General features: G+C 49.2%; 1 protein-coding gene across 2 annotated transcripts in view; it reads left to right on the top strand.

Annotated features, from left to right (window-relative positions):
- The window catches only part of PLEKHN1 (pleckstrin homology domain containing N1), a 42,553-nt gene extending 19,154 nt beyond the window's left edge, over positions 1-23,399 (top strand). For both annotated transcript variants that reach the window (XM_050931417.1, XM_050931418.1), the window contains exons 6-16: positions 2,710-2,834; positions 5,769-5,918; positions 6,702-6,782; positions 13,211-13,280; positions 15,033-15,187; positions 16,618-16,812; positions 17,564-17,827; positions 18,756-18,908; positions 19,745-19,957; positions 21,360-21,408; positions 22,160-23,399. In XM_050931417.1, the coding sequence (XP_050787374.1) occupies positions 2,710-2,834; positions 5,769-5,918; positions 6,702-6,782; positions 13,211-13,280; positions 15,033-15,187; positions 16,618-16,812; positions 17,564-17,827; positions 18,756-18,908; positions 19,745-19,957; positions 21,360-21,408; positions 22,160-22,350 (1,646 nt within the window). In that variant the 3' untranslated portion in view covers positions 22,351-23,399. The remainder of the gene's footprint in view (positions 1-2,709; positions 2,835-5,768; positions 5,919-6,701; positions 6,783-13,210; positions 13,281-15,032; positions 15,188-16,617; positions 16,813-17,563; positions 17,828-18,755; positions 18,909-19,744; positions 19,958-21,359; positions 21,409-22,159) is intronic.
- The last annotated feature ends 1,224 nt before the right edge of the window (positions 23,400-24,623 follow it).

The following is a 24,623-nucleotide window of genomic DNA, read 5'->3' as shown; positions in this document are numbered from 1 at the left end:
CCCTTCTAGAGAGGGAGAAACGGAGGCACAGAGAGGATAAGTGACATGCCCAAGGTTACACAGGGAATCAGTGGCAAAGCTGGGGAGAGGACCTCTGGTTCTTAACTCTTAGTCCAGGGCTTTAGTCACAAGACCATCCCCTGCTGAAAGCCAGTGACTTTGACAGGGTCCTATGAATTCCTGTGCCTCTCCTGTGCAATTCTGCACCCTCTGCTGGCAACTGTATAATTATCGGTATCATCATCGGATGCTGCCAGCCAGTAGTGGAGACACCAAGTAAGGACGGAGCTCTCTGATATACACAGAAGTCCTTTAGTGCCTCTGATCTCTGACAGGCTTCTAAGAACAAGAGGGCTGGCAGCCAGCGTTGGGTTCCTAACCCAGAGTGTATCTCTGCTCGACACTTTCACCCTTGCACCTGCTCCTCCCCCCAATAATTTCCACTCTTGGTTTCTTAGTGCAGCAAGAGGTGGTCTGGTAATAAATCTGTCATACCTAGAAAAGCACCATATGCCACAATGGCTTGCATCAGTGTCCTTCAGCCTATGGGCCTCGCCACGATAGTGCCAGGGGAGAGCCAGAGGATGTGGAACAGAAGAGAGGAACTCGAGGGCTGGGAAAGGTTCATAAACCTGGATGCACCCTGACTCCAGAGCAGACGTACTCTTGGGGTGCTGGGAATGCAGAAGGTGACTCCTTGAGCTACCACCCCCCATTCCCTGCTTTAGTGTCACAGCCACCCAAGCAGCTGGTCACAGGAGCTCAAGGTATGTCCCAAAGCTTCAGGCTGAGATATTAATTTCTTTTCTCTTTTTTTCTCCCTTTGAGGCTTAGCTTGGATGTGGCAACAAAAACAGCCACTGGCTAGCCTTTGAGAAAGGTGTAAAAACAAACCCAGAGGGAGGTCAAGGGTCATGCTCTATTCATGGAGCAGAGTACTGGGCATCTGGCGAGGTACTTGTGTTGCACCTCTGACCACAGAGTCTGAACACGTCAGGCATTAACGTATTTATCCCCATAACATGCCTAGGAGGGAGCGCAGTGCTATTAGCCCCACTTTACAGATCGGGAAACTGAGGCACCGAGGCTGAGTGACTTGCCACAAGGTCAAACAGGGAATCCAATGACTCTCATTTCAGCACCAGACACTCTAGGTTCTATTCCTGTCCCAGACACATTATGTCACATGATTAATATCAGAAAACCTAGTCAGATTGAGGCCCCTATTGTACTAGTTGCTGTGTAAACTCACATAATTATGAGGGAGTTCCTGCCCTAAAGAACTTGTAGTCTAAAGGACTACATCACTTAACTGCTCTGTGCCTCAATATCCCCATCTGTACAATGGACATAGTGGCACTTTTTCTGCCTTACAGGGGTGTTGAGAGGCTTAATTAATTAACGCTTGTAAAACAGGTTGGGATTCTGAGATGAAAGATTCCACAGAAGGGCAAAGTATCACCCTGATGAGGACGATTTTTTATGATGGCATAGTGTGAATTTGCTCATCTCAATGTTCCCCAACCATGCAGATGCTAAAATCAGAATCTTATTTACAGTGCATCTAATATAGTTTTAATGGGAGGCATCTAGTTAATTATTAATGGTGGCGAACATTACACAGCCAGCCGGAAGTGGTTTATTTACGTCACTAGGGTCTTATCATAGTGACTGGTAAGAGGTGAGAGAGGCTTCTGGTATGCACACTGAGCAAATGACGGCTTGAAATCTTAAAATCAGCAGTGGCTAGCGTTGTTCCATCCAGCAAGGCTATGTCTGAGAGCAGTTATACATGGTCTGGCACACATTTTATTTGGTAACGCAATAAGCAAACAGCTTGGTAGAGCTACTGTAGTCATATATGTGAATTTACGACAAAAACGTGAAAGTGACAAATACATAACAAATGGTTTAACAGTAATATGCTGTTTGGTGAATTTGGGAACATGTTGCCTGGGATTGGTGCAATTGTGTAATTGCCTTTAATGGCAACTGAAACATTGCTCAGATTTATGGAGGGTTTTTAAAAATTCAGCAGCGAGCAGCGACAGTTGCCACAACAGAGGAAATCCCAACTGCTTTCATTGAGGGAACACTTTAAGATTGTTTAAAAAAAATACTATGAAAATGTTTATTCTTTTACCTATAATATTTACATAGGAAATTACATTAAAAATTGGACTGACTTTGCCCTATTGTTTGTTTTAATATTTGTGAGTACAGCTTAGAAGATTGTGAAAATATTCCGTTACATCTCCCTTTTAGTTCTAGCCTTTTCTAGTCAATTTCTCATGCACTAGCACATTGCTGCAGTGTTTGGGTTGCAGAGGAATTTTAAAAACACTTTTCTGGACTGGATTTTTGTATGAAATAAAAACATTTGCAGCGATCTCAAGCTTCACAAAAGCTGTGTTTTTATGCTCCCGACATTTGGGATCGAATTCTCCCTGACAGGGCCCCTTTAAGAACTATATTAGCAAGCTGGAAAACTCTCCTCTTACAACATTCTCCCAGCAACGTGAGACTTTATGCTCAGCCAATGACTAGTATTACATCATCAGAACAACCTCTCGCATTGGCTGAGCACAGTACACTATTGCCTAGCAACCAGGGGGGGCTGATTAACCCTTTGGTGCTGCATGCTGTGCCATGGTACCACTTAGCATTTTGCTGTATGTACTCAGATCGTCTTCTGCCTTGGGTCCCTAGGTCCCCTGCTGAACCCCCTTATCGTGTACTGCCCCAGCGAGTCAGAGCTCAGGCGATGGCTTTATCACCTGGAGAAACAGATCCACCTGAATGGGGGGAACCTGGACGGGTCCTTCCTATCTCAGGTTAGTGACGTGGTGGGCCGTGGTCGGGAACAGGATGATCTCAGGCTTTCAATCGTTGTTCTTAACTTCTGCGTACCTTGGCCCTGCTTTCAGGGACACTCAGAGCCCATCTTTCTCTGTGTCCCAGAATCCTTTGTGCCACCATGATGCAGTGGTTTACTTCTGATATCTGGGGACTCGGGTTAAGCAGCTGAGTACTTCAGCGGGGAGTGGGAGCACCTCAGATTCCCCTCCCCAGACGCAACCATTTCCGTTGGCTAGTGTAAACTATTAATTGCAAGTTCCAAAGGCTGCTGATATGCAGGACACCTGGGCTTCAGTTGCGGTTCTGATCTCATTCTCCATGGGCCAGCAGGAGCTGGAGGCATGGGGAAGCAGGAGGGAAAGCAAGATGCCTTGCCTCACTCAGTAGTAACCCCTTCTGGTATTATGTAGCAGTGCCAAGCCAGGTTTGGAAGAGAATACTGGCTTGGAATGGTGATGACAGATAACTTTGCCCTGCTACAGCACCTTCTGTTTGAGGACCTCCAAGCACCTTGCATGCATTTATTTAAGCCCCTCAACGCCCTCATGAGCCTGCTGATTATTATCCTCACCATTTCACAGAGGGGCAAGCTGAGGCACCAACAGGGTTAGGTAACTCTCCCAAGGTCACACAGTCAGGCAGTGGTAGAGCCAGAGATGGAACTCAAGAGTCCTCCTTGATCTGACTTATCACTTGTAGCGACCAGGTAAGGAGGGCTAAAGTAGAGAGAAGAGAAGTCATCAAAGATTGGGGAAGGAGAGGAAATGGTACTGTTGTCCAATTCCTTTCCAGTTGCAAGGGAAAGCCTTGCTCCATCAGGTTTAGCAGTCTGAGCTGGGTGGCCCTGGGCTACACTCACAGCTAGATGTCATGTGTGCCTGAGAGATAAAATGCATAATACCGACTGGCTGTTCCCACAACTACCTGTCCAATTGGAGGCCCCTTCAAAGGCCTTCACCTAGAAACTCTTTCTGGGCAAAATCTCTCCTGCCCCAAACCACCAGCGCAGCCACCCTCGTCTGTTTGCTCCCAGCATGAATCATCGGGCCTGGTACACTGAAGAGCAAGGCTGTCTGGCAGGAGCCGTGTGACAGGCCAACCACTCATAATTTCCAGTCTGCCTGTCACAGCTGAGCGCTCGCTGCTGCAAATGGGAAAAGCAAGCAATGACTTCCACAGCCATCAAACATCTTTCAGCTGACGGAGGGGAGCAGCCCCCGCCACTAGGAGCAGACAGGAAATCATCTGTCAGCTGAGAGAACCTGCCTAACGAGTCCGTGGGCTGCGCTGTTAGTCAGGGCTTGCTGCAGTCTGGGATTTTATTAGGCAGGGACCTATTGCTATTGTAAAAATAGGCTTCGGAAAGGCATGTGGATTTTCATCTGTCAGCGCCGCTGCTAATCAAGCCTTTTACGTACAAATGGTCATTAATCCTGAGGCCTGTAGCACAGCTCCAGTTTACACATTTGGGGCAGGGGAGGACCAGAGAGGTGACACAGTGGCAAAGGCGGGTACAGATTCCCAGTCACCTGCACTGATCATTAGCTGACACTGCCTCGTAAGTAACATTCATCAATGCAGCGTGGGCGCAGTGGCTGTAGCTAATGTCCCTCCTTCTACCCCGTGACTATTATTGCCTGCATCCCTTATTGCCTGCCTCAGTGGCCTTTTGTTGGACTATTGTTCTTTATTATTCTTTAGCTAGTGCCATAGATAAACATGGATCCTTACAACAGATGAAATGTCCCAAACACGTAACAATAGATCTGTTAATAACAGGTCAGAGCATAGCTCTGGTTTCCTTTATTCTCATTTGTTAATGAGCTTGTATAATAAGCTTAAATCCATGGGCAATATATAGTCTCCACCTTCTTTTCTGCCTCCTCCCCTTTATGCTGTCATTGCCAAAGCATCCCCGGATAGACACACAAACAACTTGCATGAGGACAGTGTTGTCACTTGGGAACTCTTTGTACTGCAGAAAAAAACCAGGACATTCACGTTTGCTTTTTTTTGGGTGGCCTACATATAGGAGGCGATCCTCAGAGCGAACCTGAAGTTTCTGTGATAAAGGACCCAAGAATATATTATTGGAAATTGAAATAAGTTTGGGGGATTTCTGGGGTGTGTGTGTGTGTGTTTTAATTTTGGAACTTCCTTTTTCTTCACCTCTGAGTTCTTGAGCTTTTGCATGTGTAGGGTCCTTTAAAAGGATGTATTGGTGGGTGTGTTTAATGGAAGAAAACAGGAATGAGCTGTCATGATGGAGAAACCTCTGGAAGTTCAGAGGTTTGGCTTCAGCTTGAATAAACACCCCAAACCGTGGATGCTCCTGCATATTTCCCAAATCTGCAAAACCTTTCGAAGGAAGAGAGTGGTTAGGAAACAGGACTAAAGTCAATAGCTGCGCTTTCTTCCTGGCTCTGTTACTGACCCTGTGTGGGATGCTAGGCCAATCACTTCCTCTCTCTCAGCATGCGTCCAGCACTTTTCATACACAGTTCTCCAAGGCTGTTCCAATCCCATTTTACAGACAAGGAAACTCCGGCAAATTATTAATTGTGGGATGGAACTCTTGTTTTCACACCAGGTTTTTACTCTTTCCTGCTTCCAGCCAAGCTTGAAATATATCTTGAGACCAGCTTGTCTCCTAGTTAAACTCTCCCACTCTTAGCGATAGTCCTGCAATGCAAATATGATAAGTGATGGAGAAGAAAACAGTCAATGGAATTTTCCAGACCTTAAAACGTGGTTTAGTTTAGCTTCCAGTTAAATTTGGGGGAGGGGGAGGGGCAGCAGGCAGAGGAGAGGCATTAGGGCTTGAGAAGGCTCTCATGTGATTACGCTTGGTTTTTCCGTTCTTTCCATCTGGTTCTCATGTGCCTGCTCATTGTTCCCTATTTCCTTAGAGCGACTGGAAGCAGAACTCCATAGGGAAAGAGGAACTGAGGTGGTCTGTGCAGAACACGCCTGTCCAAGAATGGAGAGGGACCCAACGGGAGTCCCTAGGTGATGTCCTCTGTGTCTCTAAAGTTAAGCTGCAGCATTTGCCTTTCCAGGTAAGATCCTGAATAAATGAAGTGACTTGCTATTGCCCGGGAAAAGTTAATAGATCCAGTAACAGGAAAAAAAATCTGTCGGTACAATGAGAATCCAATAGGGGGCACCGTTTTCTTCAGCCCTCCTCCTCTTCACACCAGCAGGCTCCTCCCACTCAGACCCCTTCCCATGAGTGTCCTAGTTACTAAAGCAAATCTTCCACCCTGCATCCCCCAGCCTTAGCACTGCAGGCAAGGAAGTGCCTGCGTGTCCCCTGGGCTGGCTGTGCCTCTGTGAATCGACACGAGAGCCAGTGGGCACAGCTAGAGAGCAGCACCGGACCCGTTGAGGTGCCAGGTGTGTTGTGATGTGCAAATCCATGACTTCTTTGTGTGTGTTCAAAGAAAGGGAAAGCAATAGCTTGATTCATATACTACAAGAAATGTCAACCCCTCCCCCACCCACCAAATTCCCTGGAAGGAAAAATCATAGACCCCTGATCCTACAAACACTTCAGTGTGTGCTTAACTTTGCACACAAGAGCAGCAGTTGCACTCAGTGGCATGACCTGGGTGTAAAGTTAAGCATGTGTGTAAGTGTTGGCAGAGTCAGAATTTTGGAGCCAGCTGGAATCTTGTCTAGAAGCTGCACTTCCGGCTATTGTAGAAGAATACGGGCACCTATACTTCACGGATCTAGACCCTGACCATGGAAAGATGCAAAGCCTCTCATTGAGGTCCGTACGCTTTGGATCAGGCCCCAGTGCAGCTTCTGATGCTAACTCTTCCCCTGGGGTCCCTCAGGAGCAGCACGACAGGCTTTTGATCCTGTACCCGTCCACGCTGGTGATCGTCTCCGAAGAGCGCCATGGCCTCTACTTTAAGGTTTGTGCATTTCAAGTCCTTTCTCTCCCCCAAATTACCTTCACTCATTTAGACTCCCTTTGCGCTTCATTGCTTTCTCTCCCTTTGCTGCAACCCTGTTCTGTGACCAGTAAGCCAACACTGTGGCACAAGGATGTTGTAAGGTATCCTCCTGTGAGAACCACCTTGCAAATGTCCAGGGATGAGGGAGTCCACTGCCTGGGTATTTCAGTGTCTGGGAGGAGGCAGCTTCTGTGTTTAGTTGTGGCTCAGAACTGGCTGGGTAGCAACCCTGCGATCCTCTCCAGCTTGAGATATACCCTGCAATGCTCCCCAGCAATCTCCGCTCACCCTGGGCTGGCTTCATCTACCTGGCTGGAAGTGGGTTGATATTCCTGTAAACATAGCATCCGCTCGCAATTGCTCAGGCAGAGATGGCCCATGTGATGCAGAGTTTCTCTGGGGAGGGGCACAGGGAGTTGGCTGGCTGGAGCTGAGGTTGCTAGGGGCGTTGGGTTTGCTTGTTGTCTTCACCGAGTACATTTTACTATAAGCTGAAGAGTGCCGCACAGAGTACTGGGTGAAGAGTGAGGATCCGGAGCAACATCTGGACCTGCCCATAAAGGCATGAAAATCTTAGCAACAATGGGAAATGTCTGTGGGGTTTCCCTACTGTAGTCAACACTGGACTCATCTCTACTGTTGGGAGCAATGCCAGGAGCTTCAGTGCAGATTGATGGCTGCCATTCATAGGAACGGCGATACTGGGTCAGACCAAAGTCCGTCTAGCCCAGTATCCTGTCTTCCGACAGGGGCCAATGCCAGGCGCCCCAGAGGGAATGAACAGAACAGGTGATCATCAAATGATCCATCCTGTCGCTCTTTCCCAGCTTCTGGCAAACAGAGGCCAGGGACACCATCCCTGCCCATCCTGGCTAACAGGAACTTATCTAGTTCTTTTCTGAACCTGCTTATAGACTTGACCTTCACAACATCCTCTGGCAAGGAGTTCCACAGGTTAAATGTGTGTTGTGTGAGAAAATTCCAAGCACCCATGCCATCGAGCCTGGCTTTGTAGAGGAGAGAGAGGTCAGAGGAGTGGAGAGGCCAAGTGCGGAAATTCTGATGGGCCCAATAATTCCAGTGTTGACCCTGCACACACTGAGCACCGTGCGATATGCTAGCGTGAGCCAAGATGTTGGAGGGAAGACAGTCAACAGAAGCAAAAGGGACAGAGGGCTGGGGGGGGAGTCTGTTTTTCTATCCTCTCACAAAGACAAAGGTCCCAGGAAATGCCCATCACTGACATACCATACACAGTGTCTCCCCTCTTGGCCCTGGGAGGCAGGGTGGGGACATACTTTGGAAGCCAGAAAAGGAATGAGCAGCAGCCTTAGCATCAGCTGTGACTGGCTCGACACTTGATGCCCCAGGGGTGGAGAAGAGGGCTGGGGCTGGGGTGAGAGGAGAAGGAATCCAGTGATCATTCTCCCTCCCCTCCAGAGAATAGCCTACATTTGGCAAAAGCAACAGAGCCATTTTGGCTACTTGGTTTGAGTCCCCTTAAGGGGGCCTGGCTTTCAGAGAGCCTGGAACATCCCCAGCTGAGTATAGGGCCCTTTTAAAGGGATCTCAAGCTGGGCTTCTGAAATTACTAGTCACTTTGGAAATCCTAGGCCAGTGATACCAGACCCCCGACCCCCTTGGCATCTCCTTTCCGCCAGGGTAGCCAGGCTTTGCTCCCAGGCAGTTCCTTTGGGTCGGAGTCAATGGCTGTGATTCATCAGGCTCGTGAGACTGCAGCAGGAACCTGCTTTTCCACAGACATGTCAAGGCACAGTATCCTCCTGCTGAGGCTTCTGCCGCGAGCATGGAAGCTAAGATCCAGGGCTATAGGAATGAGGAAGAAAGCACCAGATGCTTTTCCTCTTGGGCTCCGTGCAAACGGCAGGCATTGTCATTGGTGGCGGCTGGGGGGAGGGAAGAGTCAGGTCCCTCTGGATGGAGCTGGTGCAGCCTTTGCCCAGGACAGCAGGTTCTGACTCACCTCTGATGGGAAAAGGCCCCAGGGCTCGGCCTGGGACTGCAAAGCAGGAGCTGCCCGTGCGTGTGAGGAAGCCAGGTCTGTGCCAGGGGAGGGAGAGAGGAGCCCAAAGCAGCTGAGGTGGAGGCTGTGGGACTCTGCCTGTGTGTTTTCCACACCTGGGGATTGCTAACCTCATTCACAGAGCAAAGCGGAGCTGTGTGTGTGTGTGTGTGTGTGTGTGTGTGTGAGAGAGATCGATCTCTGCTCCTTCCCCCCAGTGTCGCAAAGAGCAGTGTTCCATGCCCAGTGAGGGGTCGGCGGCTGATGGGGTCGCAGCGCTGGGCCTGCACCGCACAGGATTGCAAACAGGACTGCTCTTCTTCCCTTCGGAGTAGCGAGCTAATAGCCGAGGCTGCTGACCAAAGCTGGAGCTGCCCCCATGACCCAGAGGAGCATGTGGCTGGGAGAGGGAAGGGGATAAAGTACTGGATAATCATGCGCCTTTTCTCCCAGGCGACATGGCCCCTCTTGCTTCCAGGCAGACAGTCCCATCCCTTGCTCTTGCTGAGCGACCTCCCTCCCTTCTTGCTATGAGGCCTCTCTGCAGGCCACGGGCCTGAGGTGGCACCTACCAGGCAGCTGGCACTGCCTTCTGGACAAGTCACAGGTTCGGTGCCATGAGGGGGTCTGTAGGATGCAGCATTGATGTACCCTGGCCGAAGCTGCAGCCAGCTCTCCTCGGCTGCAGGGTGGATTACTCTGATGCGGTGGAGCTTTGGAGACTGCCAAGATGGGAATCCCAGAGGCTCCCCACCCCAACCCTGAAAGCTGATTTTCTGTACCAGGCTTGCCCACAACCAGGAATGCCAGGCATTGCTGAGGGTTGGCATTATTTCCCCACACTTGCTGTGCTGGCAGGGTGGTAACAGGAGCCTTTCCCTGCATACTTGGGTTTAGAATGTTCTGCACAGCCGCAGCTTTCCCAGCCGCAGTCTCGACGTGCAATTAGTAATCAGGGTGTGGTTACTCCAGTCAGACCGAGATGTGCTGGAGCAATAAATGTACCGGCACTCCGAGCCCTTTCCCAGCATCTTCCATCCCAGCGCCTCACAACGCTTCACACGCACTCATTCGTGCAAGCCTCACAGGCAGGGATGTAATAATTTATTATCCTGGTGGGGAAACTGAGGCACAGAGCGGTGACTGGACTTTCCCTAGCAAGGTCGTACACAGAGCAGGTGGCAGAGCCAGGACTAGGATCCAAGGTGGGGTAGGATCAGACCCCAGGAGTCCTCACTCTCAGGCCTCCCCTGTTGCTCTAATCAGTAGCTCACTATCCTTTAATGTGGCTAGCTCCTATTACAGAGGCCCTAGGACTGTAGAAAGAAGCACCCAACTACCGTGAAACTATTCTAGCTCCATTCTTCAGCAGACCCACGTTCTCACATCAGTCCCCTAACAGTGGTGCTGTACAACCAGCCAAACATCAGGCACATTCCCAAAGCCAACCTTACCCACGAGGGCCAGGTTCTCAAAGGAGAGTGAACTGTGCGAGCCTGCAGAGCCACAGGCCAACTTGTCGAACCAGTGCAAACCATCATTTTCATGGGCCAGCCGGAATTGCCGTGCACACCTGCGCGTTTTCACAGGTGATTTCCATGCACTGCGCTGTGAACAAACAGCCCTTGATTTCACTAGGGCCCAGAATAAGAACCTGCGGGAACATATTTGATTTCTGCTTATTCAAAATCCCTCTTTAGGGCAGCGAGAGGGGCAACTCCAAAGGGGTGCGGAACCCAAATGGGTTGGGGTGTATGTTCTGACTCTACAGACTCATTGGGAATGGTGGTTTCTGCCTGCCTGTGATATGCGTGATAATTATATATGCTCAGAGCCTGGATTTGTATTGTCCTGTGCCTTGTGCTGTGACTTACTCCAGCATAGAGTGGGTGTTGTACAACGCTACTGTTCTGGTCTGGGAGCATTTCACACCTATTGTGTACTGTACAATGCAGCTGAGAATCAGGCCAAGGAGCCAATTAGTTGGGCTGTATGGAAAAAAATTGTGCACTAGTGAAATAGGCTGGGAAGATCTGGCCCTGAAATAACAAGTGAGATCTGGAAAATTTTGAACTGCACTGAACTGCACTACAGATGAGTTTGGCCTTTCTGTCTGGAATCAGTTCTGCCCATCTCCTGTTTCATAGGTGTCCCTTCACCAGCCTAATCGCTAGGGATGTCTGCATGCAACTGGACCTTTGTTTTTTAAGCATGCGTTAGTTCCTGGCTCATCTTCCCCACTCTGAGGTCACTAGCCTCCAGGGCCGCCCAGAGGATTCAGGGGGCCTGGGGCAAAGCAATTTCGGGGGCCCCGTCCATAAAAAAAAGTTGCAGTTCTATAGAATACTATATTCTCGTGGGGGCCCCAGTGGGGCCCGGGGCCTGGGGCAAATTGCCCCACTTGCCTCCTGCCCTCCCCTCCCCCCCAGGTAGCCCTGCTACGCTCTCCCAAAGACAACACGACTAGCTGCTGTGCAAATTATCCTTCGCTCACAAACAAGACTATGATGACATCTGGCTGCAAGTAAACAGGGCTCTCAAGAAACAAAGATCCTGGTGCCCTGCAGTGTCCCCTGATTAAAATAAATAAAAAAAAATCTCTTATGTGAATTGTTTCCAACTAGCTGTGGCTTTACAATCCTGGGGTCAGCTGCTCTTTTACGGACCAATCCTGCAGCTGTTGTGCACCCAAAACCCAGTGGATGCTTTTGGGTACTACAGGAAAATGGGATTTAGACCCTAACTGATATCCTGATTGTACTAACTCTTGGGAGAAGTTCTCCTGAAAGGCCACGCCACTGATGTAAAGATGCTATTAAACCCCTGGCAAATAGTAACTCCTGCTGCGTTCTAATCCCTGCTCTGACTGTCCCTAGGCAAGTCACTTAACGTCTCTTCCTCAGTTCTCTCATCGATTAAACAGAGAAAATAGCACTTCCCAGGCTGGCCTGTTGAGAGGATTTATGTTTGCAAAGCTGGAAGGTCCTAGGTATTTTATTTCACCACATGCCATTACGACTGTATATGATTTATTTAGAGAGACATCTTTACAATGACACTTAATGGCACGTCAAGGTATATTAATCCTTAAACCCATAACTAGTGATAATGTCTTCATCAATCTTATTATTCTGTCCGCCAAACCAAACGAAGTGTTGTCCAGGGCAATGTTTGCAATCCATGTGGGGAAACCAACCAGAAAATCACTAGAATTTGAAAATAGCAGCACAGGAGAAAGCATATGTTTTCCACAGGTCAGAGCTCAGCGACTCCTTATAAATAATTTACATGGCTTGGGCATTCAAGCTACATTCACAATTTTTTAAAGGCTTTTTTTTTTCTGTGCATTATGTGAAAATTCATAAGAGAGACTGGGATTGTGGCTAAAACACTGGGGTCAGACTCAGACGTTCTGGGTGCAATTGCTGACTCTGCCACAGACTATCTGCCTGACCCTGGGCAAGTCACTTAGGGCCAGATTTTTTAAGGTATTTAGGCACCTAAATACTTTCTGAAAATTCTACTATAAGGAGCAGATTTCTGAAAACACCTAAGTGATTTAGGTGCCTAAATCCTATTGACTCTCAGTGAGATTAAGGGCTTGTCTACTCAAACAAACTGTGGCAAGCTGGGTGTGAATCTACCTTGCGCCACCCTCTAAGTGTCCATGTGCACCCTATGGATGGGTGTGAACAGTACTTTATGCACTTTGAGCTAATCCTGGTTCAAAAAGGACTACGGGTTTGTCTGCACTGAAGCGGTGCTGCTGTGCCACTGTAGTGCTTCAGTGTAGACACTGCCTACACTGATGGGAGGGTTTCTCTTGTCAGTGTAGGTAATCCACCTCCCCGAGAGGTGGTAGATGGGTTGACGGAAGAATTATTCTGTTGACCTAGCACTGTCTACATGGGGACTTAGGTTGGCTTAACTCTGCCGCCCAGGGATGTGGGTTTTTCATAACTCTTCTGTCGATGTAAGAAGTGTCTGTGCTACACTGCCACTGAAGCACATAGCCTAATAGTTTGCACAGACAAACCCTGAATCACATTTGAAAATGAGACTCAATCGCTTAGGTGCTTTAAAAAATGTTGCCCTTAGTCTTTCTCTGCCTCAGTTCTCTATCAGTAAAATGGGGATAATACTGCTTCCTTTCTTCCACCTTTGGCTGCCCGGTCTATTCAGACTATAATCTCTGCATTGTCTCTCCTTATGTGTGTATACAGCACCTTGTACAATGGGAGCCTGCTCCTAGTTACAGGTTCAGATGCTACAACAGAGAGCCTGAAGTTTAAAAAGTAAAAGCGGGCAAATGTTGACTGCTCTCACCTTGTGGAATTCTAAGCCTGTTCCTTTCTACAAACAGGGAGAACTGCCGCTGAATGCAATACAAGTTCATTTTGAAGAAAACCAAAAAAGCTCCTTTCTAATAGAAGGTACGTGTCTGATGCATACTGGACACTGCAGTAAGAACAGTCAGACTGATTTATAGGAATCCGATTCAGTCATTTAAAATGTAGGTTCCAAAATAAGATTTTGCTGCTGAGCTTTATTTTTATGTAGCAGGGTGGTGGTAGGGTTCCAAAACTTAATCTGGGCAGGCATGTTTGCATCAATGGAAACATATTTACATTGTACCAGTGAAATGTCTGTGTTCAGAAACTGTTTTCTGTTACTGCCTGAAAACCAGAAACTGAAAATGAATTGACACCCCACAACCAGGAAATGAAACTTACTAGTCTAATTTCACTGTTGGAGCCGTGTGAAATACCAAAAAAATCAACCAGCAGGCACCCCAGGATGACAGGGAGAGCTGCTCAACTTTTGTTTTTGAATTTTGACAAGAAAAGTCATTGAAATCTCAAATTTCTAAATGTTGAGGATAAAACAGAATTCAGGACAATTTCCACAGGTATTTTTTCCTGTTTATTTTAATTCTACTACACCTAGTGATTTTAAAGCATCATTTGTTGACTAAACATTGGGAGGAACAATTGTTATGATTGTTTCTTTATCCCCTTTTAATTTATGCCTAAACTTAAGTACAGTAAAAGCTATTTTATCTGGCACTTCACCAACTGGAAAGCTCTGTACACTGGCATTTCTTATCTTCATTGCAATGCTGGTTTATAGTCTGGTTGGTGAGGGGCTGGCAGGGGGTTGGGGCATGGGAGGGGGTGTGGAGTGTGAACTCTGGGAGGGAGTTTGGGTGAGGGAGGGGGCTTGGGGTGTGGGAGGGGATGCGGGATCCTGGATCAGGGGGCCACTCCCCTTGGGTGGCTCCCCGCAAGTGACGACCTGTCCCGGGCTCCGGTTGCTCCCCCTCCCCCTGCCTCGAGTTTTGGCTGCGCAGCTCTCGTTGGCTGGGAACCGTGGCCAATGGGAGCTGAAGGGGCGGCGCCTGTGGGCGGAGGCATTGCGCAGAGCTGCCTGCTGCGCCTCTGCCTAGGAGCAGCCAGAGCTCGGGGCAGGTCTCCGCTTGCGGGAGCCATCGGGGGTGAGCACCGCCCGGATCTGGCACCCCGCGCTCCCTCCAATGCCCCAACTCTCTGCCCTGAGTCCCCTTCCACACCCAAAGTCCCTCCCAGAGTCCGCACTCCATACTTCCTCCCGTGCCCCAGCCCCGCATCCCCTCCCACACCCAAACTCCCTCCCTTTTAGGTAACGGGCATTTTTTACTTATTGGCACCCCTCCTTTCCCCAACGTGCCGGATAAAACAACTTTTACCGTAGTGTAGTTATTGAAATGACATATACATAACTAACACTTCTTTTTTTTTAAAAAAAGAGCAAATCTAAAGAATTCTGTGTTTTGTGAACTAAAGAGAAAGGTGGGGGAGGTAATATCTTTTATTGGACCAACTCCTGTTGGTTAGAGAGACAAGCTTTCATGAACTAAGTTTAGGAACATATTTAATTCTCTTTAATCATTCAAAACCAGTAGCTCAGCAGCTGGCCCATTGCTAAAATGCAGGTGCTGATTTTTCCAGAGTAGATGCACAACAGGGGAAATTCACCCAGTGCCAAGGTCCAAGCAGCACTTATGTCCTACTTACACCTTGTTTTGGTGCATGGGCCTCGTGCAGACTCCCCACCTACGACGGATGTTTGTCCTCAGTGGATTTCAGAGGGAAGAAAGATAAACTCTCAATATGCATCATTAACCATGTGATTTATCTTACTTCCAGGCCGACTAATAAACTCAATCCAGGTCATTTGCCCCAGCTACGAAGATTACCAGGAGTGGCTGTACTGCCTTAAAACAGCCCAGTTTCGAAATGCTGACTCTTCCCTTTCGGGATCAGAAAGCTTCTCGGGATCAAAGCCACCACACCTTGGGCAGGTAATGTATATTTATTGCAGGACTGCCTGGTAATCAGTGCGTGTCCCCAAGTCGTATCTCCAGTCACATGAGACTGCCCCGACACACCAGGCTGCTTTGAGTCCCACCCTGAAGGGCACTAATGAACGTCTTTGATCATTTTAGATTATATTTAGAGCCCTATAAAAAGCAGATTCCCGGCAGTAGATTATGAATCTGTTGTGCAATTTTAATGATGCATTGGTACAGTGACAATAATGGTGGCTTACAAAGGTGGCAGCTGGTGCTTAATTTGTAATGGAAGAGGTGCTGGGACTCGCATAATTTTTCTCCTTTCATAAATGAAGCAGCAAGCCCAGGACAATGAACTGCCAAACCTAGAGATCCCAGCCATTGAGAGCTACACCGCCAGCACTCGAGGCGGGGGCGGGGGTGGGGAGCAGTCAGAGCCCAGAACAAATTAAGCACTGGTGACACACCCCTCCAACCTCATCCCCAGCCCATCCTGTTCCAGTGAGTTCAGGGCTTGGGAATTAGTGGAGGACATTTTTCCTCCTGCCGAGCGTCCCATGATTTAAACCCCAGACTGCTCATTTCTTAAAGACGGAGAGGCAATTCACCTGAGATGCGTCTGCACTGATATGCCCAGATCGACATTAGGGCAGCAGCCTCCAGCAGAAGTATCTGAAGGGGAGATGGGGCTTAGATAATCATAGAATCTCAGGGTTGGAAGGGACCTCAGGAGGTATCTAGTCCAACCCCCTGCTCAAAGCAGCACCAAATCTCCAGACTGATTTTTGCCCCAGATCCCTAAATGGCCCCCTCAAGGATTGAACATGTCAAAGGCGTCTCATTAGAAGTTACAGGGATGGAGTAAAGGTCGATGAAGGCCCTTGGATTCGCTCTGCTCTGGGGAGCAGGGAGAGGAAAGGCTGGGGGTGGACTGTCTCAGGGGGTGGGGTCAGAGTCTTCCACCAAATAGCCCAGCATGGCAGTGAGCAAAATTGTTTCCCATCTAATGACTGGCCAGTGTCCAACGTGCAATGAGTTGACGGGTCTCACTCCAGTTCCCGGGTGTGATGTGTCCCCGCCGCACAAACCACCATCACAGCTGATCCCTGTATATGTCCCTGGTTTGCAGTTCACAAGCACTCAACTACCCTCCTACATCTAGAGGGTAGCGCCTCCCTCTCATGCACTCAGCGGAGTTTGCCTGGCAACCCAAGCTGGCCCTGTTCTGTGCCTAGTGAGGGGACTCTGGGCTGTCAGGCCAGCACCAAATTCACATAGACATTAAAAGAGCAGCGAATGCTAACGTGGCATTGCCCATGGATCTGAGGGCGAGCTGACCACTGGGCATCTCTTTCGGAGCCTGCGGGATGTTGCGGGAAATGGATTAGCCTGAATCTACCAATGAGAAGTATTGTTGTTTTTAACCATGGCCAATGTAGTTCCCAGGCAGCGGGAGAGGCTCACTCACCTCCGATGGCCGGACAAACTCCTGGACGTCACGAGGGAAACTTACCACCTCAACCCACCACTCCCAGCATAGTGGCTCCATCCCTGACCAGCAATCATTTGTTCTGATGCCTGAAGGCAGAGTGACCGAAGACCCGCTGTCCCCAGGCTATGCCCAGCCTGTCCATGTAAGTGAAGTGAGGTCTCTTGGGAGCCTGGGGGATACATAGGGGATCAGTTTGGATGTTGGGGAGGAACAGGCGTGTTCAACAGCGTCGAGGTTGCGCTGCTGGCCAGGAAAGCTGAATGAAACTCATTGATGCAGTGGCCTGAACGAGTCATTTAAATGCAATTAACCAGATGAAATGGGGGGCACTGGCTTAATTTGGTTAAACGAGAGTTTAGATCAGCAAGAGAACTTCCAAAGCAGTTAGTACACCTCAGTATCCTCATAAATACAACAAGTATCAGGGGGTAGCCGTGTTAGCCTGTATCCACAAAAACAACAAGGAGTCTGGTGGCACCTTAAAGACTAACAGATTTATTTGAAAGCTTATGCCCAAATAAATCTGTTCGTTTTTAAGGTGCCACCGGACTCCTCATTGTTTTTATTAATATCACTCTAGAAGTCTGTATTAAATCCACACCATAAAGCTATGTTTGAAGAATGGTGAGGATACAACAGGAAGGTACTGAAAGGTCAGAGAATCTCCAAGTTGAGATTATCGCACACCCTTATCTCTGCCCCTTTGCCTATAGGAACTAAAATTCATCCTTTAATTACACAGTCACCTGCTAGTTCATGTTCACTGTAACACGAGCATGTGTATATTCTGGTAGGTGTGTGCCTAATCACATGGCTATGTGCCTGTGGGTGACGCATGTCCGGACTCTCACTGTTACGACAGCTGGTCCATAGCATTTGTTGTCTTGTTTCAGTGCCTGGCAAACCCCAGCTGGCCAAGTACCGGGATCCCCAAACCAGAACTGAAGAGGGGTGGCAGCGCTCGCAAGTCCAAAGGCAAATGTGGACCTACCCAGCAGCTGCAGCCCGGCAGCCAGGACTCAGAAAGGACTGTGGTTAGCCTCATTCCCGAAAACCCCAACAGGGAGCTGCTGTCACCAGTGTACAACGATCCCTACTCTCCACTGAGCTGCCAGCAGCACCTAGTGGTCCCCCCACCGCACCTGGACTCGAACAACGTAAGGGCTTCTCGTCTCACTGGGATGCAGATGATGTGGCCGAGCCCTTTCCACTCCAGTGCCTGCATGCTCATGGTGGGGAGGGGAGTGGAATAGATCGACCAAAGGGATTCGGTCACCTGCCGACAGAGGCATTCATATTGCTCTCCATGCTCCTGCCCTCCATTCTGCGCACTTCCAGAAGCACTGCCCCTTAAAGGGCAACTCACAGGAAGTGACTTCCACAATAGCAGGTGTTTTGGGGGCAGGAGTGAGAAAGGGGATGGGTTCATCTCTGCTTTGGGTGGAGCAGGGTCTCATTAACCCCTCACATGCTCCTGGACCTTGAGCCTGAAGGCTGTGTGAGTGCCGCTCTGATTGGAGCTCTGCTGGTAAAGAAGAAGGGTTTACATGGGGAAGAGGGCATTATTGTGATGGAGGACATGGCATCTCCTCTTCCTGAGCCTTTCCTACATAAGTCTGGTCTCTAGAAGGTCAGAGAGGCAGGATCAGCTTTAAGCATAAGCAAAGCAGTTGGTCACTGTCTTCCATGCAGGCTCTGTAGGTAACTGGCTGGTTCTCTCTCCTGTTACAGATAGGAAAGCACTGACGTAACCTTTTCTTGCAGCTTAGAGCTCTGTACATTGTGAGACTGGTTTTGGGAAGAGGCCAGCAGTGTGTTTCCATATCTGTTTCCATCAAGACTTACCAAGGATAAGAGCCTACTACTGGTTCACAAGCAAAGGAGTTACCGCTTTAGCTCCAGTGCTTGTTGCTCTGAGTTCAGTCCCCACTGATGGACAGTTATAGAAGCCAGGGCTCTGTGATTCTATGATTTAGGACCTCGTTGGATTTGGAGTTAGAATTCCAGGGGAATCTCACCCCATACCCCTGAATTAATCATTGTGTCCACGAGACCTGGCGTTAACTTTTTGACTCTTCCTTTCAGCTGAATCATTGGAGCTTGGGGGAAAGTCAGACTCTGGCAGCTCCCAGCTCTCTGGAGAAACCAGCCCTGCCCCGCTCTCCCTTGTACGCTGACCCCTACACCCCGACCCCCACCCCTGGACGCAGGGTTGCAGACTCTGACATCCTGGAAGAGGTACTATATGTATGTGACCGTGGGGCTGCCCAGGGCAAGAAGAGTCGCATCCTTGGCTCAATATGCAGAGCTTTGACATCATGTGGCCCCCAACAGAGCCATGCCAGGCACAGCAGGCCTTTTCTCCTGGGCGAGTGTTCCACAGGTCCGGAAATCTGGTGCCTGTCTCTTTGGTGACCAGCAAAGTTCTCTGCCTGTTGGCTCCGGACTGAAGCAGTGAGGAGCTGGTTTCCTCTGTCCGGATGAGGGTGTCAAATGACCCAGAGATGAGCAAAAATGCACCAAAGTGAGGTGGGGGTAGGCGGTGAGCTTTGGTTTTCCCAGACCAGGAGATTCAGATTCAGATCTAGGGACCACTGTCTCCAAACCCCTAAGTTTCAGAGGTGTTGTGAGGAGGTGGGTAGATAAATCAATGAGCTCATCTCTCATAAGCTGCTGCCATTTTGGTGCCGTCCATTAGCAGCCACTATCTTGCTGCTAGGCGGCAGCTCCCTTTCATCTCCCCTTTTCAGAGCCCTGAGCTGCCCTTCAGTCTCCCCTCCACCGCCCCGGATGTGGCACAGTGTCCCCTCTCCCCATCCTTGTGCATGGCTAGGATTCCCTCTGGAGTTCCTCGTCATCGCTCTGGGGCATGGCTGAGTAGTGTGAGGCTACTCCCCCTCCCTAATCGAGTGGCTGCGTATCAACTCGGTGGATTTTGAAGTTTAGACCCTGAACCTCTTTTTGTGGCTCTGGTATTTTATTGAAACATTGGGGTGGGTGGAGGTGGGGGGCAGTCAGAGAAGGCCCCTATCCAGGGACGGCAGTTACCAAATTGGGATCTGTTCTCTTCTAAGTTCTTAAGACGTCATGGTCAGACTGGCTCAGAGCAGCTGAACGGCTATGCAGAAATCCCAGGGGCCCATCACCCTCCACTGCAGAAGAAGACCTCCCACCCGTTGTCCAGCAGTCGCGGCAGAGAGCCATCCGCAGCGCAGAGATACAGCATCCCTGGCACCTCATGTCACTTCCCGCAGGCATCTCCCTCCGACACTTCCTGTTTTACAAACGTGAGTGCCAAGATGGGGCCTCTGGGTTGCTCCCACTGCCACCAGATGTGTTTGTGCCCTCAGGGCCCCGAGTCTGATGCCAAGCATGTGTGGGCACAGGCACTGATTCCGAAGGTGCTCCAGAGCTGGAGCACCCATGGGGAAAAATTGATGGGTGCTCAGCACCCACCAGCAGCTCCCTGCCCAGCATACCTCCACCTCCGCTCCACCTCCTCCCCTGAGCATGCCGTGTGCCCGCTTTTTCCCCCTAGCTCCCAGCGCTTCTGCCATGAAACAGACATGGCCAGTGGTAACAACAGCATCCCTAGTGGTACATGCCAGAGTAGGTCGAGCAGTAGGCTGCTGCCCAGATCCAGACCGAGGCGTTCTGTAAAATAGGAGTGGGTTTGCTCCTCCTGCCCCACGGTGGCTTAAAGTCTGCAGGAGTGTTGGGCATGATTTCAATCCAGCGATGGGCAACTCTGGTAACTTTTATTAATGAGTCAAATCCCGAGGTCCTTATTTATGTCTGTCTTAGGCATTTATGGCATTTATATTTACCGTAGTGCCTGAGTGCCTTACAATCTATAATGGATTTCTCCTCACCGGAGCCCCGGACGTAGGGAAGTATTATCCTAATTTTACAAAAGGGAAACTGAGGCACAGATAGGCTAAATGACTTGGCCACAGTCACGGAAGAAGTCTGTTCCAGAGCAGTGACTTGAACCCAGGTCTAGCTAGGTTAGTGCCCTAACCACTGGACCATTCTCCTCTATATTTGGAAGCTTTCCTGCAGTTATCATCCCCACAGAGCCTGAGCCCTGTAGTGCACATATCCTCACAGGTCCCCACGCAGGTATCATTATCCCGTCTGTAGATGGGGCACAGAGAGAGAGATCTGAAGTTCTGAGTAGCCACTATTTTTAGTTTAAGGCAATGGGAGCTATGGATCCTCAACAACTCTGAAAACCAGCCCCTAAGGGACTTGACCAAGGTCACTCAGGGATTCTGTTGCAGAGCTGGGAGTTGACTGCAAATTGCTGAATCCCAGTTGGGGGCCTTAGCCACAAAGCCAGCCTTCCACAGCATCCTTGCTCCTGCAGGCTGCTGAGGGCTGAAGATGCAGCTCCTTGCCCAGGGAACGTCTATAGCCCTCGAGAACCCCATTTTCCCAGCCCAGGTGTGATGCATGCCCAAGAGCGACCTCTCTGAGTGACTAAGAAAGGTTGTGGATTGGGTCCAGCTGGACCTGCCTATTATGTCAGAAAGATGATGGTTACAATGCAGCGGTGTAAAGTATTTGACCCTCGGGAATATGATCGGGTACACCCTGGAGGATTTGGATGTGGGAAGCTACAAAAGATCCCGGCACTGACATCCCAAATGCTAAGAGACACCCCTCATCACTATTTCTTTCCTTTAGATCCCCTCCTTGAGGGAAGAATTTCTGGGCTCCTCACTGCAGTCCTCAGGTGAGTCCCCCAGGAGCCAGAGAGAACCACTGTCTAGTTCCAGTACAATGCAACACCAGCACTAGCTTTCTGCCTCTCTTCTAACATGGTCTTAGCTGTGCTCAGCCCAGCCCAGCTGTATCTCAGCACTTTCTAAAACTGCCAGCAGCTGCTGTGTGTTCTGCAACCCAGGCTGCATGGTTGGTGTCTGCCATCTTCGGGTAGCGACAGAAAGGCCCCTTCGCTATCCCCAGACTCCACCTCTCTGGCTTACGCTGGGGTTTGCATTTGATACTTGGGCATTTTTCCAGGAAAATCATTTAGATGCAATTACCCCCGGATTTGGTGGTGCTGGGGCAGTGACCCAGGATAACGTCTGACCTTGTTCATCTTCTCGCTAGAGAATGACACGAGGCTTTCGCTAGGTCCATTGCTTCCCTGTGGACAAGTGGCCATGTGACAAAGGAAAACAACCCACTGTCAGTCATGGCTGGCCTGCACTCCCAGTAGGCGTCTCAGCAGCGAGACCAAGAACTGTAGGGATGGACCTCTCCCCAGGAGCTGGGCCATCTGGGGCCAGGGCAGGGCAGTATGGGTCAAGCATGCTTTGCTGGTCCTTCTCTTGGATCTGCTCTCTGAGAGCTTCCGCTACCAGATCTCTCACTGCAGCACCTTACCCCATTGTATATTTTGGAAGAGACTATAATAGCGTAGAAATCCTGTAGCAATCAATGTAAACTGCTTTGTTTGTCTCTCTTTCTCTGATTTGCAGAGGGAAACGCTGGTGTTTACAACCTGCCTGGGAATGGCCGCGTGAGGCACGACTCTGCATATCATGACTACGCGGAACTCCAAAGCTTCCACAGCGACTTCAGTTACGACAACCTCTGGGAGGCTGAGGAGAAGGAGTCAGGCATCCGGCAGGCCGTGCCCTTCTCCTGCCAGCAGTTTTATCATGTATGAAGGCAGGAAGCCAAAGCAGTGCTCATAAAAAGTCCCGGGCCTGCCTCACCCTGACCACTCTGCTTTCAGCCGTGCCTTTTAGCTGTGAAGCGTGTAAGGTGTGTATAGAATGAGCAGGGGGAAGGATCCTTCCAGTGACTGGGTCTCCTGTGTGTGCTGAGCTCTGGCTCCGGCAGGTTTTCATCATGTTGGAACTCTTCCACCAAATCTTAATACGATGCCCATGAGCAGGAACAAGACTCTACGAATCCTAATGAACAATGAAGTACCTCCCTACCCTCCAACATTTTGACAGTAGTAGGGGATCTTGGACGCTAGGCACTCTAAAGAAACCCACTTTCCTGGCTATGTAGGGAACCGGGTTTCATGAATAGCCATTGTTCCATGCAGTAGAAAAGAAGCCTAGCTCCTAATCACGCTCCCTTCGGCTAACAGGACATTGTGTGTATGGAAAGGTCGGTGACTCCGAGGGGATAGAAGAGGAGAAACCGGTCATTGGATGGGTTAGCATGAGTGTTAAGTATTAAAGACCTATGCATCGGGAGACCTGGTCACTTTCCTTTTCAATGGAGCTGCTTAGTTGGCGACATCTGGGATACCTTTAAACCTTGAGCTCTGTTGATTAGCCAGACATTTCCCCACTAAGCATCAAGTCTGTGAAGCCCTGGGAGCATTCACGATCACCTAACGTCTGCAGCGTGGGTAACAACTGCACTCAGCCCATTGACTCGGTGCAAAAGTCAGAGCTGGCAATGGAGGTAGGGTAGATAGAAATCCTGACCTGATCCACAGGCCCTGCTCAAGCTAACAGAGGAGGGTCATGTAGGGTCCACCTCTGTCTCTGGACACCGCTCAATCTTCCCTGCTAGTGATGGCCAGAGACTAAGGTGGTGGGTGCTAATGAAAGAATCTGCATAGCTTGGCCAGCATTGAGAAAGAGACGAAGAGGAAATCTGTTACCTGTGAAGTGCTCCAAAGGGCATGCGTTTTCCAAAGAGTTCTCCAGGTGAGGATACCCCTGGATCCCTCTATGAGACTTTTTCTCTCTCTCCCATTCAGACCTCTCCAAGTTTACTGAACTCAATCTAAACTCTGCCTCTTGTATGTCTGGGCAGCGGGGGTGGGCAGGAAATCATCATTAAGCAAAACTCCTGCACGATCCTCCGAATGCTCCAATAATCTAAGGAATGCTGGTGTCCTGAGCTCCCCTCCATGGCCCTTAGGAAGGCAGAAGACCACTGCACAAAACCCATCCTTCCTGAGGGGGACAGTGTCTGAGCTTTATCATTTTCCAACCGCTTCAGACGGATCCTTCGGCACATACAGGGTCAACAGCAAGCCAAGGTGCTTTACCCTAGGCTCCAAATTCTAACCTGCATTCCCCAAGCAATCTGTAGAACAAAGCATATTAAGGAAATCTCTTTCTTTCACTGGTGGAAGTGAAACAAGCCACTAGACTGTTGTACTTGAAATTTTTTAGAAGGTAATGAGCAAAGTTTACACGTAGGTTTTGAGTGGAATATTTGTATTTAATATGTAAATGTGGGTGAGTTAAAAACTTATTTAATTTTGTAGCTATGGACTATGAACAATACTGTGAGACTACCAGCTGCCGACACATCTGTGCTGTGTGGGATGGTTGGGTCTTCTAGCTGTTTTTGTTTTGTTTCAGGTTTAACTTTCTTATTGGGAGGGTTTATATATAATAACAACACGGAGAGGAGCTATTTATTATGAACAGAATTGCACTGGGGAATGTCAGAGGCACATAGTTTTCTGGGATGCAGCTGGGCTCACTGAATGTTGCTGTGTTCACTGAAATCAAAGACCTTTTTCAAGATCTAGATTTTTATATAAATAATAGCAGAAATTGCAATGTTTCAAAATAATTTCCTGTAAAGTACTCCGGTCAATTTCTGCAAGACTGTACAATTCTAGTAATAATACACCCACGTGTCTTCAGAACTGAGTCTCTGTTTGTCCTCACCTGGTTTAACTGAGGGATTGGTGGTTTTCTCTGTGTTGCTGTCATTCCTTCCAGCACCTGAAGGACAAAATTACTTTTCCCCACCTAAGTCTTTGAATCACTAGCTGGAGGAAGAATTTTCAGACTGCCGACAGCCTGCGCTGCTCAGTTTAGATCAATCATGTGCAAACACCTTATCTAGGAACAAATTCTCCAGTGTGTTCTTCGGGAGATGGGATTTGTGCCAGAGGCTGGAACTCCAGAGTTTACAGACTCTGTTTTGCCCTGCTGTCCTTGGAATCTTTCG

The sequence above is a fragment of the Gopherus flavomarginatus genome, chromosome 21 (assembly GCF_025201925.1).
Source record: "Gopherus flavomarginatus isolate rGopFla2 chromosome 21, rGopFla2.mat.asm, whole genome shotgun sequence".
NCBI lineage: Eukaryota > Metazoa > Chordata > Testudines > Testudinidae > Gopherus > Gopherus flavomarginatus.
Note: the sequence above shows the minus strand (reverse complement) of the source record. Positions and strands in the feature narration are given on the sequence as shown.